Source organism: Schizophyllum commune, assembly GCF_000143185.2.
Source record: "Schizophyllum commune H4-8 unplaced genomic scaffold SCHCOscaffold_2, whole genome shotgun sequence".
NCBI lineage: Eukaryota > Fungi > Basidiomycota > Agaricomycetes > Agaricales > Schizophyllaceae > Schizophyllum > Schizophyllum commune.
Genome location: NW_026089539.1, coordinates 2129294 through 2142146, shown reverse-complemented (window position 1 = coordinate 2142146; position 12853 = coordinate 2129294). Strand labels below are relative to the sequence as shown.

Below are 12853 nucleotides of genomic sequence, written 5' to 3'. Positions count from 1 at the left end.
GATCAGCAGCATCACAGTCCATTGTACTCTTGATCGGCGATGCTTGAGACCCGCGAGTCCACGATCCAGTCCGGCAACACTGTCCTACTCAGGGTTCCCAACGGTGACATTCGCGGCATTAAGATTGAGCAGAACACGTACGAGCGTGTCGTCTTCTAGTGGCCTAACTTCACACCGTTTCCCCAGGACCATATCCCTCGGTCGCTTCGGGTCTTTCCATGCCAATGAGCTGCTGGGCGAGCCGTATGGCCTCACCTACGAGATTAAGGAGAAGAAATTGACCGTCATACCTCCGAAGAGCTTCGAAGAGATCGGTGCGTGTACTGTGCTCCTTACAACACGTCCCTGATCGTATTACCCCAGAGGACACCGAGGCCACGAATGAACTCATCAACGACGGACAATTTGTACAGCCTCTGACTGCACAAGAGATACATGCTCTTAGGCAGTCTGGCGTGCATGCGTCTGTGCGTTCTCTGTCCAGTGCATTCGCGATCATCGCGCTGAGCGTCAGTAGGAGATCATCAAGAAGCAGATTGAGCAGCACGCCAACTATGCTCTCAAGACGGAGTACTCGAAGGAGAAGTACAAGAAACGCAAGGAGGCCAAGTAAGCAGTCCTTTATCACCCCTCGCGCTGCCGGATGAACAACATAGGTTCTCCAAGGCGTTCACCACTGTTGAGCCGACTTTATTCAACGTATGCAATTACTGGTTCAACAAGGACCAAAATCGCATCCGCGACCTACGCCCAGACTCTTTGGCGCAGATCCTTACGCATGCGAATGTGCGACCTGGAGGTCGCTATATCGCAGTCGACGACGCGTCGGGGATGCTCGTTGCAGGCATTCTCGAGCGAATGGGAGGTGCGCCTGCTATATTACCGATGATGAAGCCGAATTCACGGTACTTCAGGGGAGGGTCGATTGATCACTATATGCGATGTGGACTCGCCACCCGCCTACCCCGTCATTGTGAATATGAACTTCAAACCTGGCGTCACATCTGTGCTATCTTCCCTCAATTGGGCCACTGCGGACGAGGATTACTCGCCTTGTGAGCTCTCTCCCTGCCAACACGCCGCGCTATTTCTTATATCGAAGTGATTGCATCTGCGGATGCGGATGAGGACGCCGAAGCACGGTCGGAACGGCAGAAGGCCCGCCTCAACAAACGCAAAGCTACAGGAGAAGGATTGTTGAACCTCCGGGAAGAGCTCTTCACGGGCGAGTTTGATGCGTGAGTCATTCAGCTGCTGGAGTTTGGTTTCTTGCTAAAGGAGCCATACAGTCTCATCGTTGCAAGTGCCTACGAACCGTGGTCCATATTGGAGAAATTGTATCCCTACTTGGCGGGTTCGGCACCTATCGTATTCCACAGCCCGTACCACCAGGTGCGGCGCCCCCTTTTCCCTTTGTTGCCGCTTGTGCTGAATGTCGACAACCTTCAGGTCATCGTCGACCTAGCCGCTCGCGTGCGTGGCAGGTCTGGCTACCTTGCGCCCACCGTCGTCGAGCCATGGTTGCGGCAATACCAGGTGTTGCCCGGGCGAACTCATCCAACTATGAACACCTCCGGTACTGGAGGCTACTTCTTTCATGCTCTCAAGGTGTACGACGACCCAAATGCATCCGCCGCTGTTGTACTGCGACAGCGCAAGGTCAAGAAGGCGCGGACGGATGAACCCGCACGCCCTCGAGTAGGCGTGATAAGGGAGGATCCCTCGGTATCGGCGTCTACAACGCCAGGGCCTTCAGTAGAAGAAGGCAGGGGTACATATCCCTCGACCTCGACACCAGCACCTACATCGCAAACTACGCTGCCTGAACGAAATACAAAGGAGGCGGAGGTGAAGGCAGAAGACGCGGATTCAACCATGGCAGACTCCAGTCATACATTATAGCATTCGTATCATACGCTCGCATTGGAAATCTCGCCATATCTGTGCAATACTAGAGTACAGGCAAACCACAAGGCTGTCGATAACTATGCATACAATCAGGGGTGGAAAGAGCGGCTCGTTGCGCCACACTTGAGAAGAACCAAAAAGGATAATTGTTCCCACGGAGACCTGGCGAGGAATGAGGCGCAGACTCATCACGCCTATTGTCTCTCTGTACCTTCAGGCCTGTGAGGCGATGGCGACCAGCTCATCCCCAATCACGCAGGTCTCGCAGAATGCGCCCTCTCCTACTGCCGGACTGCAACAGCCGTCGCTCCTGACGCGTCTGTTCCTCGACCTGCGCGGTCGTCGCTTCGAGGTCGAGCGAGAGACGATTATGAGCTTGCCCGAGTCGGTGCTGCTCGGCCTCTTCCCTAATGGGCTGGTTCTCAGTCGACAAAGTGTTGCTCTCGCCGACGGGCAAGAGGGCGAGGACGAGGAGGATGTATACCCCGTCGACGTGCGTTATATATTTCAACCTCCTCGCTCATCGCTCTGAAGATTGTCAGTTCGACCCAGATTGCTTCCAGTATGTCCTCAACTTCTTCAGGAATGCTGCAGAGCAGTTCTATGGTGTGGGCGATCAGCCAGGCCTTCTCGCTGCGCAACAACATCTTTTGGAAGGATCCCCCACCTCCGACTTCAGTGGCCAGAACCCTCTGCTATCCAAGCAAGCCATCATCGTACTGCGAGAAGAGCTTGAGTACTTCTCCATTCCCCCGAAGGACGTTGGCGCTGCGACTGACGCGAACGGTCTGGCCAACGAGGCGCTCCTCAACATCAAGCGCAAATGCGGCGAACACCTAATCGACAAGCGTAAGATTTTCACTGCATTACAGCGCAACGTCAACAAGGAGAACAATGTTGCGGAGCAGCATCTCATCGACATGCTTTGCATGAGGTCAGTCATGTTCTTTCATGATTGAGGCGATTAACCAATATTCGCGCGTGCAGTGGTTTTGACAGAAACGACGAGTGGGGCTTCCGCGCCCTCGAGCCCTCTCGCTGCTGCATATCATCCGTTGCCCTCGTCTTGCTCCAGACGGGTATCAAACATCACGAGGACAAGCCCGCCGATATCGACTACCAGCAGATGATAACAGCGCAGAAGCTGTTGCTTTTCTGGCGCAAGCCCGCTGTGAGGCCTTTTCACTCTCATTAATGTTCGTGATCTGACCTTCGATATAGCGTAAATGTTGGTGGGACGGCCTAGAGGTGGACTTGAGAGACTCCTCAAACGAGAAGGCGCCTCCGAACATCGTCAAGTTATGGGCCCGACGCGTCTGGACGTTGGAACTGAGCTTGGTCAGTGGTCTTCCCGACACTGTTCGCCCGGTCATTGATGATCTCCCTTCTAGATATGAGCATGAACGGGCCTTTCGCGCGCTCTGTTTGGCCCTCTTACGGACGACTGCGCTTCATGTATACCCCTCTAATGCTTCACGGATCTGGAGAATACCTCATGAGGCCCCTCTATCTTCCTTTAGTCGTAGTCTACGCCCCTACCGGGTAGTGTCTTCCTGTGCTCACCGCCATCGTACATTCGCTGCATCGAACTTCATTATCAAGTGTCATTGCTGTCTTCAAGCCCTGAAGCAGTCACCTCGTGGAGGCAGGGTGTCTTGCTGCTGAACAGAGTCTATTCGTCTGTTGCCTCCTCCGTCGAAATCAGCTTTAGGGATGAACAAGACCGGGCATAAAATGGTACAAGCCTCATCGACATACGCTTGACGCCGGCAAATGCCGTGCCATCGAGGGGCGTATCTCCGACTAGGCTCTTCGGAGTTAACGACTTCGCTTTGCTCATCTGGAATGTGCCCAGGATGCACCAGCGCTCTTCAACACCTTCCTTCCCCCACCCAGTCGCTCAATAACGCCCGCCGAAACGGAAGCGACCCATGTCGGTCCGAGGGGTGGAGCAGAGAGCCCACGTCTCTGCGACCAGGTATAAAGGGCAACAACTTCAGGGGGCGCTACATCATTAGGCTCTCTGACCGCGAACAAACATGGACAGCAAGAAGACAGTTGCAATTGCAGGAGCAGGAGATGTCGCCAAGTAGGGCATCCCTTGCATACACATTGGGTCGTTTGCTGATCTTCGTAAACAGGTTTCTAGTCGAAGAACTCGAGCGCGCCAAAGACTACAACATCGTTGTCCTAACGCGCGGACATCGTCCTTGGTTCGCCGAACGTGCGGGCATCACTGTCCGCCTGACAGACTACAGCGCGGATTCGGTGCGCACCATCCTCGACGACGTCGGCGCAGTGGTCCTCTTCTCCTTCATCCACGACAACTCGCCCTTTTACAACACGACTCACGAGGCCTTCCTCGCCGCCTGCCGTACCTCGCGCACCTGCAAGCGCTTTGTTCCCTCTGAATGCGGCGGGGACCTCGACGCTCACCCGGACAAGCCGCGTTTCTATATCCCCACGCACGGCGCATTCCGCGAGGTGCTGAAGGCGCAGAGCGAGGTTGAATGGACGCTGCTCAATAACGGGTGGTTCATGGACTACGTCCTGCCGCCCGAGATGTCGTACATGAAGTCCATCGTGCCGGTCTGGCCGTTGGACCTCAAGACAGGGCGGGTCTTGGTGCCCGGCACGGGGGAAGAACCCATAGGGCTGACTGCCGCGCGGGATGTTGCGCGGGCGGCAGTCAAGCTTGTAGATGCGTCTGCCTGGGTACCAATTTCCCCTGTCGCACAGCGATCATACATGCTCACAAGACACCTATAGGATCCTATCACCTACGTTTGCGGAGAGAATACGACATGGAACAAACTCATTCGCGATGTGGAGGAATTCTACAGTAAGTGACTTCGGTTGATGACCATTCGTCAGGCTTACCCGGCGCCGCAGAGCGCAAATTTGACGTTTCCTACCTTTCCATCGACGAGATCAAGACCGCACTCGAAGTACACAAGAATGACGAAGACCCAAGCGCGCTCTGGAAGGCATACATGGACGAATGGAACTACACAGGGGCCTCTGCTTTACCTTGGGATAAGGTGGAGTCTCAGCGCCGTAGGTTTTTCCGCGATATCAAGTTCAGGACTGTGCGCGAGCTGCTGGAGGATGCGCATGCAGATGGCTTCGCATAAGGCTTGAGTAGTAGTTCACGATTCGGAAATGAAGCAAAACAATACAAGTGTATTCAAAGAAGAACATACAAAGATACGTAGCGCACGCGCTGGAAAGATCAGCTGTCTAGCAGCTTGGTCACCCGTTTCCTGCTACGGATGACAGGGATAGTAAGAGACTGGTTATGGCGAAAACATGCAACCGTCGTGAGTATATGGAACGTATCATGAGCAGCTTCCGTTACAGGCCATAAGATCCTTGGGATAGCTCGCGGCGTAGGGCGTGACGTTTGTGGCTGCGCTGGCGTTTGCGGATGCTGGAGCAAGTCTTGGTAGACGATGCAGCCGAGGACGTCGAAGCCGCCAGGTCCACATTGCCGGCCGACGTATCTGCATCGGTGGCACTGGAGGCGGCGCCGGTAGCAGCGGGCACTATCACTGCGCCGGTAGCGGTAGCGGCACCGCTGGTGACGACGGATGCAGCTAAGATAGCTGGGGTAGCACTCGCGTTTGACATGTCGACTTTGCCAGCGAAGCCGACGATGGCGTTGTTTCCCGGAAGAGCGGTCAAGGTTCCCAGAGCTGAATTTCTTTGTCAGGCTTGGGTGCAATAATGGATCGCAGTAACTTACCGTCTTCGTCGACCTGCTTGGTGAGCTTGCAGGTCTTGTCCTTCGTTAACGTGAAAAGCCCTTGGTTTGCGCAGCAATCAGTGCCACCCGAGGGGTCGCAGTGGCAGTTGTCGACGACATTCTGCAAGACGCCGCTGTCCCAGCCATAGATGTAATCTGAATGCGCAGTTGAGTAAGATGCGAGTCTAGATCCCCAGTCACTCGTACCAGCGTGGTAGCTGTAGCCCGTCGAGTCGCCGTTGGAAAGACTGAATGCAAGTCAGCAGTCGTTCGGAAAATATGAAGACTGTTGGCACTGACACGAAGGGCTGGGACGTGTTGGCCGCTTGGTCCCAGTAATCGTCGAAAGGGGTGGTATCCCAGTAGACCTGAGGAGCGTGTTCGTGACCAAGGACACGTAGACGTATTGGTCGGAAACAAACCTCCATGAATATGCGAGGCAGCGTGACGGGGTATTCGGAGTCTGTGCACGAGCCACCGTCTGGTCCATCTGGAGCGAATGCTACGTGCGATTGATGATCCTCTGAGTCCGCGTCCTATAGTGCCGAACTCAGTACTGATCAGTGTACCGACATTCTTGTGCACCGACCACGCCATTCCAGCACATGGGGAAATTCTGAGGATTTAGTAAGTACTGCCCAGTCCGCCGTCCATAGGATGACGCTTACGATCTGCGATCGGAAACCCGACTTGCACTTGGTGGTTGGGAAGTCGTAGGTCTTGGTAGTTTCTCCGGTATCGAAATCAAGGCAAAGGTAGCTGTAGAAGGGGCTGAGTACGCGACCTTTGCAGATGATGAGCATGTGCGTACGTGATAGCCTTCTGAGCGACGCTGTTTTCGTCGAAGGTACGCAAAGAAGGATTGCCTGCGAGCGCAACACTGTTAGTAGGATAAGATTTTTTGGTGATTTGAACCGCACCAGAGATCATCTGGAACTATGTCGATGTGTCAGCTCATGTGCGGGAGGACGTAGCCTATCGTCACAACTTACACCGTCCGGGAACGCCGTCGTTTTTCCTGATTCGTCCGAGAACAGATAATCTACAGCATCGCGATGAGAGCGCGTTGGCGGACGAATTACTTGACTCACAGCTGTGTGAAGATCAAGAAAAGCTCAGAACAAGCGAAAGAAAGCAGATATCGAGTTGACACGCACATGACATTACCGCCGGACACACTGGACATGGATCCGTTGGCCCAACTGAGACGGATCAGCGCGTCTTCACGAATGAACTCAAGGCGCAAACTCACTGGAACCAAAGGTTCTATGAGCCAATCAGCAGAGAGTCAAGAGAAGAAGACGAATGTACATACAGCCGTCCAATACGCAGATTTGTCCTCGTCGATAGGCACCGAAGTGCACTCGCTCTCTCGCAGATAGCTCGTGTTCGTGTTCATTCCGAAATTGCTGCCACCGAGGACTGAATTCCGTTCAGAAAAAAAGGGAATGGAAATTCCGCTGGGCTACCCACCGCGGTGCGCATGCGGAGACACTTCATCTTTGTTGACGATCTGAGCAGTTTAACATGAATACCAGTGGAGAACAATATTCGATGCAATTTACGGGGTCGATGCGTTCCGACTCCAGAAGGAAATCTGCAGTCTGTCAGTGGCGACTTCATGAATCATGAATGAAAGCACTCGCCGGAACCCATGAGGAAGTATGCCTTTGTCACACTGGCCAGCGCGGCGGCCACAAAAATTGAACGTGCCCTGAGCGTCATGATACCAAGTAGAGGGAAGTAAGGACAGTATCGGGAGAAAGAGAGACGGGGCCTTCTGAGCGCGAAGGATTCGGCGGAGACCCTGCGGTTCGAGGGAGGTCGCTAAGAAGGAGGGAAGATGACAGAAGGAAACAAGCCGTTCTGTCGGCTACCGTGAGCATGTTATCGTCAATTGGCGCAGCGTGCGAAGCGCCGGAGCGGTGCTATATATAGTAAGTTCAATCTCCGCCAGTGATGTCGCTCAGTTGCCAGCTCACCGACACTCAGTTGACAATGCAAGCGGAGCTCGAAGTCAAAGACTGTGCCTGTATACTGCTACCTACATGGGACTACGGAAGGCGCACTGATGCGGTCATGCATGTTACGAACGTGCAGCGCGGCCTTGGCGCCACCAACGCAGTCGAGGTCCACAGCAAGGGCATCTGAACAGAATTCATACGGGAAGCATACTCCAGAGATGCGAGAGAGCGCGTAGATTACCCGAACTTGGCCGCCATCTGCTTGAACATGTCCATCGTGGCCTTCTCCTTCTCCTTCATTTGTCCGGCCTTTTCCCTAAGCTCCTGGTCTCTCATCTCCCTTGCTCGAGAGTATCGCTCCGTGGCCGCCTTTCGTTTGGCGAGCCTAGCCAGCGATTGAGGTTCAAGGCCAGACGAACGAGGTGACGAAACTTACACAGATTGAAAATCGTCCCCTCCGCCCATCAGGGTGCTCTCGTCAGCTTCCAATCCTTCGTCTCCGCGTTCGCGATAGGCCCGGTCTTCCTCGCGTCGGGCACGCTTCTTCTCAAGCATCCCTTCTCGCCCAACTTCCTTGGGGCCGACCATGTTCTCAATGCGGTCGCGCGTCTCCAACTTGTCACGTTTCCGCTTGTATCTGCGTTCAGTCTCGCGCATGTCTTCTTCAGTCTCACGCGCGAGCTGAAGGTCGGTACTCGAAGGCAGAGTGGGTCCCACTTGCTTCCCTCGGGTCGATGTCGATGGCTCAGAGCTGGACCCATTTTTGGCATACGTCGCGGCAGCAATCTCTTCGCACACAGATCGTAGAGCTTCATGGTCGGTCCGAGACCCCTTCGAGGCGAATGTCCATTTATAGGAAGTTTGGGAAGAGGCAGAGGTCGCAGAAGGATCAACCCCCGCGTATATCTCTCCTGCAAAATGTCAATCCTACGCGACAGGGGCTACGGGTCCTTGACGCACGCGAGAGCTTGCCACGATTCCAGGCCTTCAAGAGCAAAGCTTCAGATGTGTAGTTCATCATATTGAGAAAGGGAGGACGATGCAGACCTTCACAAACTTGCGAAAGTAACTGAGGGGCGGGATCGCATTAGCGCATTCGCGCAGGTAATCATAACCTGGGCGCACCTTCGGGCCTTGTCCCCGGACAGTTCATCAAAGTACTAGATAACATGGCGAATGAGAGGCTTGGAGCATGGGCAGACGCACCAGGCTCACCTTGCGCTTCTCATCCTTGAGCCATAACCTGAACTCATCACTCTTCAGGAAGTAGTCACGATCAGAGATGGGCTGTGCGTTGTAAGGCAACGTTATCCTCCTTCCAGGAGAGCGAGAGCGAGAACGAGAGTATGAACGCGAGCGAGATCGGCGTGACATTGGCAAGGCAAGCAGGAAGGTGGTCGGAGACAAGGTTGGAAAGCAAGACGGTCCGACAGGCCGGTCGCGCAAGGGCTCATTTGACCGCAATTGTTCAAGCGCTCACCACTTGCTCGCCAGTGACTTGGTCTCCCGAGGCATACGTTCGCCAACACAGCAAGAGGGCACATTTCCAGATAAATATATGTAAAGGCTACCAACGAACGGAGGACACGATCAACAAGATGTCAAAACTGAGATATAAAGAGCGTGATAGGGAGGGGGATCCCGCAAGATGATACTTTCCGTCATGTAACTAATCGTCCTCGGATGACACTTCGTCGTAGAGCACAACGTATTCCGTACCCTCCGCAGGTGCTTGCGCGCGACTGTCTTCCCACAGCTCATCATCCGAGTCGCCGCTAATGATGGACATAGACGAGCTATCGAACCCGCTTTCGCTCGAGGGCTTCGACGGTGCGGTCACTGGCGAGCTGATGCTGTCCGCGCTCGCCGTGCGCTCGTGAGCAGGCGCAGCTTGCGGCATTACGACGATGGAGGACGAGGTCAGTCCTTCGTTGTCTTCACGCATACCGCTTGCCTCTTGTACGACGACCCTTCGCAGACGTGAGGACAGACACGCAACTTAGAAGATGTTCACTCACTCGATCCAAAATGTCGCTCCGAATACATGTTCCTTGTCATCCTTCAACCTCCAGTAACCAAGGTAGCGACCAGGAGCATCAGGAGCCTGCGTAGCAATTAGACAAGGGCCTCCCATGAACGACCTGAACTGACCTTGAGCTCGTCCGTCGCAAGTTCCACCTCCGAACCTGCGGCTACAGAACCAACAGGTATGGCCTTCTTCGCTCCTCCCAGCGGTGACCCCGCAACGAAAGCGAGAGAGGTGGACGATGGCCAGTCAGCGTCTCCACTGTTACGCACACGCCACACCTTCACGAATTCGGCGCCTGGCGGAAAGACTTGACCATCGGGAACAGTAACGTCGGCCACGAAGTCGGCCTGAAGCATTGCCTCCGTCATGGAGGGCCTCTTCACGTCCACTACAGACGATTCCGCGGAAGTGTATCCATGCAGCAAAGCAGCCAGCGACTCGTTAGGGGTCCGTTTGTCTGGCGCTCCACCGCTGCGGTCAGTCGAGGAATGCGCGCCGCTCAATGGTAGCTGTGGCGAGACATTGACGGGGGTCGTACTCGCAGGCCGCGAGGGCAGATCCACTTGAATTGTTGCATTAGTTTCTTCGCCAACGCGGAGGTTCGCCATGAGATGCTCCGCCGTAGCGAGGGCGGAAACAGATTGCTCCAGGCTTATGAGAGGTGGGGCGAGTTCCGGGGCTGCAAATGCGGGGAAATAGTCGGTGTCGTAACCTCCAGGGACCTGCATGGGTGGGGACGTCTGAGCGTCAGCCAACGCTTGCCATGGCGCCGCCGGCGACGGCGGAGCAGGCTCAGCATGACTGTCGTCGAGGGAAGGCGAAGGGACACGAGAATCGAAGGGGTTGAAGATGTAGCCAGCGTTGAAAGCTTCAATCTCCCGGTCGACGGTGGCCTGAGATGTCGCGTCTGTGGCCGACGCTTGCTGTTCCAACCTGTGCACTCGAGGGATGGAGACGCTCGGGGACTTGATCTTAAGCATCGGGTGATTATCTGGGTGTACCGCGATTGGCAGCGCTTCACAGTTCGCGCACAAGTCGAAGTCGGCGCAGTCCGCATGCATGCACTTGTAGCGTACGCCACGGATAGGCTTGTTGCAACAATCGCAGGTCGCCATATGGTTCGCGAACGAGCCGATACTCTTGCGATTCTGCGAGAAGGATGTCAGAGACCGAAGTATGACTATATAGCCACAGCGTACGATGTGATCCTCCGGCCTGGCGACCTTGACGAAGGCATGACCAGGATGCTGCTCGGAAGTGATCTCAAAGCATGCCGCGCAGGTATCGAAATCGGGGCAATTGACGCATTTCTGAAGGAATGAGTCAGTGAGTCTGCCAGTCGACGGGCTGAGTGACTTACGAAGCGGTCTCCGCGAATCTTGGAGTCGCAGAGATCGCAAGTCGCCTGGTGTACGGCCTAGCAAGGTGTTATAGCAAATGCCGTAGGCTATTTGAAAACGAACTTACTATGGCATCCCCGGGACCTACAAGTTTGGCGAAGGCGTGGCCTGGATGCTCCGCCTTGGTCTTGCTATAGCAAGATGAACAAGTGTCGAAATCCGGGCAAGTGATACATTTCTGCGGAGCATGAGCCAGCTGTACTTTGCGCGCGAACGTACTCACGTAGCGATCGCCGTGGATCCTGGAAGAGCAGATATCGCAGAACGCGTTATGAACATGCATCATGGGCGAGCCTGACACTACGCTCTGGGCGCCTGTGGTCGAGCGAGAGGGCGCGTCCGGCCCGCTGAAGACCTGATGTACAATGACACGCCCAGGGACCTCGATGTCGAAGAACTCGTGGAAAGGATTGTGTTCCTCGGCAGCTCCACTGGTCATGCAAGCAGTGCACAGGTCATAATCTGAGAGATTGTTTAGCCTGATATGTAAGAGGAAAGAAGGTTGGTGAATACCTGGGCAGTCCAGACACTTGCGACGGACTCCTTCGATAGTCTTATTGCACTTGTCGCAGATAACACCATCGTGCACCACGGGCGGATGGACATCGACTCGGGGAGTATCCAGAGGCGGAGGGACAGGAAGGCTGGTGGCATCGAGGAAGCCGTGATGGCTCATCTCATGACCTTCGACGCTGAGCATGCAGAACGTGTGGTCAGGTTTCGCGCTGCAGGCCGAGCACTGCGAAGGATCAGTGGGTGGACCGCCATAACAATTGCGTGGCGTACTTTGATGATCTGACAACGCTTGCAAACAGCGTAAGGCCCCTGACATATGGAGGTACAGGCCGAGCAGTATACGGGATGCTGCGGATTATTACCACTCGGCTTCACCGTATCACGTTCTACTGGCCCTTCTCCACCGAAGGAGGTGGCTACTATGCGGTCGAGATCGAGACGGAATCTTTGAAGCATTTCCTTGACCTCGGCTTTGCCCTGCGAAACCGAGCAGCAGGCCGATGGTGGGACCGTGCCATGCGGCGAAGCAGAATGGGCAAACGGCGAGGGGTGACTCCATAGCTGGTCGAAGGACGCAAATCCTGCTTGCGGTGTCGAGTAGATGATGGGAGGGGGTGGAATAGCCGCGCATGATATAGGATTGTGGGGCATGTCCATGGCAGGGACACCCGAGTATAGTCGTGGACTCTGCGTCGTCGACGGCCGATCAACAGACATGTCGTACTCGCTAGAGCTCACAGCACTGAAGGCCGGCGCAGCTGGGAGCTTGCGCAGCCGGTCCTCCGTGACGTTGAACGTCAGCATAGAGCTCGACCCTACGTGCGCCCTGTGCGGCGCGATGGCGTTCATGTACTCGCTCTCCGTCGAAACCTCCTTCGCAAGCATGATACGAGAGGGCTGAGCGGAGTCTGGAACGAAGAGTAACCTATCGAGGTGGAAAGTACTGGAGAGCGGGAAGAGACGGTAAAGCTGCAATCCAGATAAGCGCCAGCGCCAAACTGAAGACAAGGCAGCCACGCACCTCATGACAGACCTGCTCGTAGGCAGGAAAGGCCGTTTCCGGGAACGAGACCCTGCGCGTCTCGCCTTTGAAAGTGGCCTTCACAGTGAAAGGCATGGTGGTGGTATGGATGTAAGCAGGCACCAGCGGCGCCACAGCCAACAGTAGATACGCGTCACGTGCCAAACGTCACGTCTGATGAAGTTCGAATTTGGACCAACGCAAGCACCTGTTAGCCCCGCTCAACAGCGTATTCCATGGCAGAGGCCGCCCATCCACGAAAGAGCTTTC

The 12853-nt window shown here is 55.1% G+C and overlaps 6 protein-coding genes across 6 annotated transcripts; 3 read left to right on the top strand and 3 right to left on the bottom strand.

Moving 5' to 3' along the window:
- Positions 1 to 39: 39 nt before the first annotated feature.
- SCHCODRAFT_02529524 (Gcd10p-domain-containing protein) lies at positions 40 to 2002 on the top strand (the record flags this gene model as incomplete). Its single annotated transcript, XM_003037268.2, has 9 exons — positions 40 to 137; positions 187 to 314; positions 364 to 467; positions 518 to 609; positions 657 to 865; positions 915 to 1055; positions 1103 to 1238; positions 1290 to 1392; positions 1450 to 2002. The coding sequence occupies 9 exons, from the start codon at positions 40 to 42 to the stop codon at positions 1900 to 1902; spliced, it is 1464 nt and encodes a 487-aa protein (XP_003037314.1). The 3' UTR covers positions 1903 to 2002.
- A 107-nt stretch (positions 2003 to 2109) lies between these two features.
- On the top strand, positions 2110 to 3619 carry SCHCODRAFT_02611392 (uncharacterized protein). The gene is made up of 5 exons (XM_003037269.2): positions 2110 to 2401; positions 2451 to 2842; positions 2896 to 3079; positions 3130 to 3246; positions 3300 to 3619. The coding sequence occupies exons 1-5, from the start codon at positions 2138 to 2140 to the stop codon at positions 3303 to 3305; spliced, it is 963 nt and encodes a 320-aa protein (XP_003037315.2). The 5' UTR covers positions 2110 to 2137; the 3' UTR covers positions 3306 to 3619.
- A 140-nt stretch (positions 3620 to 3759) lies between these two features.
- On the top strand, positions 3760 to 5135 carry SCHCODRAFT_02611391 (NAD(P)-binding protein). Its single transcript, XM_050344472.1, has 4 exons — positions 3760 to 3997; positions 4050 to 4623; positions 4678 to 4750; positions 4801 to 5135. The coding sequence occupies exons 1-4, from the start codon at positions 3948 to 3950 to the stop codon at positions 5040 to 5042; spliced, it is 939 nt and encodes a 312-aa protein (XP_050202271.1). The 5' UTR covers positions 3760 to 3947; the 3' UTR covers positions 5043 to 5135.
- SCHCODRAFT_02611389 (uncharacterized protein) lies at positions 5007 to 7488 on the bottom strand. The gene is given in 17 exon segments (XM_050344471.1): positions 5007 to 5603; positions 5654 to 5809; positions 5861 to 5901; positions 5954 to 6021; positions 6076 to 6189; positions 6243 to 6269; positions 6322 to 6412; positions 6465 to 6519; positions 6574 to 6589; positions 6646 to 6695; positions 6798 to 6799; positions 6811 to 6855; positions 6906 to 6919; positions 6969 to 7075; positions 7127 to 7166; positions 7219 to 7250; positions 7300 to 7488. The coding sequence occupies 17 exon segments, from the start codon at positions 7376 to 7378 to the stop codon at positions 5263 to 5265; spliced, it is 1278 nt and encodes a 425-aa protein (XP_050202270.1). The 5' UTR covers positions 7379 to 7488; the 3' UTR covers positions 5007 to 5262.
- Positions 7489 to 7669: 181 nt separating this feature from the next.
- SCHCODRAFT_02611384 (uncharacterized protein) lies at positions 7670 to 9017 on the bottom strand. Its single transcript, XM_003038613.2, has 6 exons — positions 8833 to 9017; positions 8743 to 8777; positions 8665 to 8686; positions 8578 to 8602; positions 8054 to 8528; positions 7670 to 8002 (listed from the first exon to the last, which is right to left on the bottom strand). The coding sequence occupies exons 1-6, from the start codon at positions 8989 to 8991 to the stop codon at positions 7855 to 7857; spliced, it is 864 nt and encodes a 287-aa protein (XP_003038659.1). The 5' UTR covers positions 8992 to 9017; the 3' UTR covers positions 7670 to 7854.
- A 106-nt stretch (positions 9018 to 9123) lies between these two features.
- On the bottom strand, positions 9124 to 12686 carry SCHCODRAFT_02611380 (uncharacterized protein). The gene is made up of 10 exons (XM_003038614.3): positions 12584 to 12686; positions 11833 to 12531; positions 11560 to 11785; positions 11270 to 11508; positions 11114 to 11224; positions 11007 to 11063; positions 10846 to 10956; positions 9769 to 10794; positions 9636 to 9721; positions 9124 to 9587 (listed from the first exon to the last, which is right to left on the bottom strand). Exons 1-10 carry the CDS (start codon positions 12677 to 12679, stop codon positions 9287 to 9289), a joined length of 2952 nt encoding a protein of 983 aa, XP_003038660.1. The 5' UTR covers positions 12680 to 12686; the 3' UTR covers positions 9124 to 9286.
- Between the last annotated feature and the right edge of the window lie 167 nt (positions 12687 to 12853).

What these genes read in the sequence shown, in the direction of transcription:
- SCHCODRAFT_02611384 (XM_003038613.2), bottom strand. Translation starts at nt 8,991, where the DNA reads ATGTCACGCCGATCTCGCTCGCGTTCATACTCTCGTTCTCGCTCTCGC. An exon ending in TCCGGGGACAAGGCCCGAAG is followed by an intron (nt 8,687 to 8,742) that starts GTGCGCCCAGGT and finishes CCCGCCCCTCAG; the next exon opens with TTACTTTCGCAAGTTTGTGA. An exon ending in GAATCGTGGCAAGCTCTCGC is followed by an intron (nt 8,529 to 8,577) that starts GTGCGTCAAGGA and finishes GACATTTTGCAG; the next exon opens with GAGAGATATACGCGGGGGTT.
- SCHCODRAFT_02611391 (XM_050344472.1), top strand. Translation starts at nt 3,948, where the DNA reads ATGGACAGCAAGAAGACAGTTGCAATTGCAGGAGCAGGAGATGTCGCC. An exon ending in GGAGCAGGAGATGTCGCCAA is followed by an intron (nt 3,998 to 4,049) that starts GTAGGGCATCCC and finishes CTTCGTAAACAG; the next exon opens with GTTTCTAGTCGAAGAACTCG. An exon ending in CGATGTGGAGGAATTCTACA is followed by an intron (nt 4,751 to 4,800) that starts GTAAGTGACTTC and finishes CCGGCGCCGCAG; the next exon opens with AGCGCAAATTTGACGTTTCC.
- SCHCODRAFT_02611380 (XM_003038614.3), bottom strand. Translation starts at nt 12,679, where the DNA reads ATGCCTTTCACTGTGAAGGCCACTTTCAAAGGCGAGACGCGCAGGGTC. An exon ending in AGCGTTGTCAGATCATCAAA is followed by an intron (nt 11,786 to 11,832) that starts GTACGCCACGCA and finishes GATCCTTCGCAG; the next exon opens with TGCTCGGCCTGCAGCGCGAA. An exon ending in CCAGGCCGGAGGATCACATC is followed by an intron (nt 10,795 to 10,845) that starts GTACGCTGTGGC and finishes TCCTTCTCGCAG; the next exon opens with AATCGCAAGAGTATCGGCTC.
- SCHCODRAFT_02611389 (XM_050344471.1), bottom strand. Translation starts at nt 7,378, where the DNA reads ATGACGCTCAGGGCACGTTCAATTTTTGTGGCCGCCGCGCTGGCCAGT. An exon ending in CGGGTTTCCGATCGCAGATC is followed by an intron (nt 6,270 to 6,321) that starts GTAAGCGTCATC and finishes CTAAATCCTCAG; the next exon opens with AATTTCCCCATGTGCTGGAA. An exon ending in TGCCTCGCATATTCATGGAG is followed by an intron (nt 6,022 to 6,075) that starts GTTTGTTTCCGA and finishes CACGCTCCTCAG; the next exon opens with GTCTACTGGGATACCACCCC.
- SCHCODRAFT_02611392 (XM_003037269.2), top strand. Translation starts at nt 2,138, where the DNA reads ATGGCGACCAGCTCATCCCCAATCACGCAGGTCTCGCAGAATGCGCCC. An exon ending in ATCGACATGCTTTGCATGAG is followed by an intron (nt 2,843 to 2,895) that starts GTCAGTCATGTT and finishes TCGCGCGTGCAG; the next exon opens with TGGTTTTGACAGAAACGACG. An exon ending in TTTTCTGGCGCAAGCCCGCT is followed by an intron (nt 3,080 to 3,129) that starts GTGAGGCCTTTT and finishes CCTTCGATATAG; the next exon opens with CGTAAATGTTGGTGGGACGG.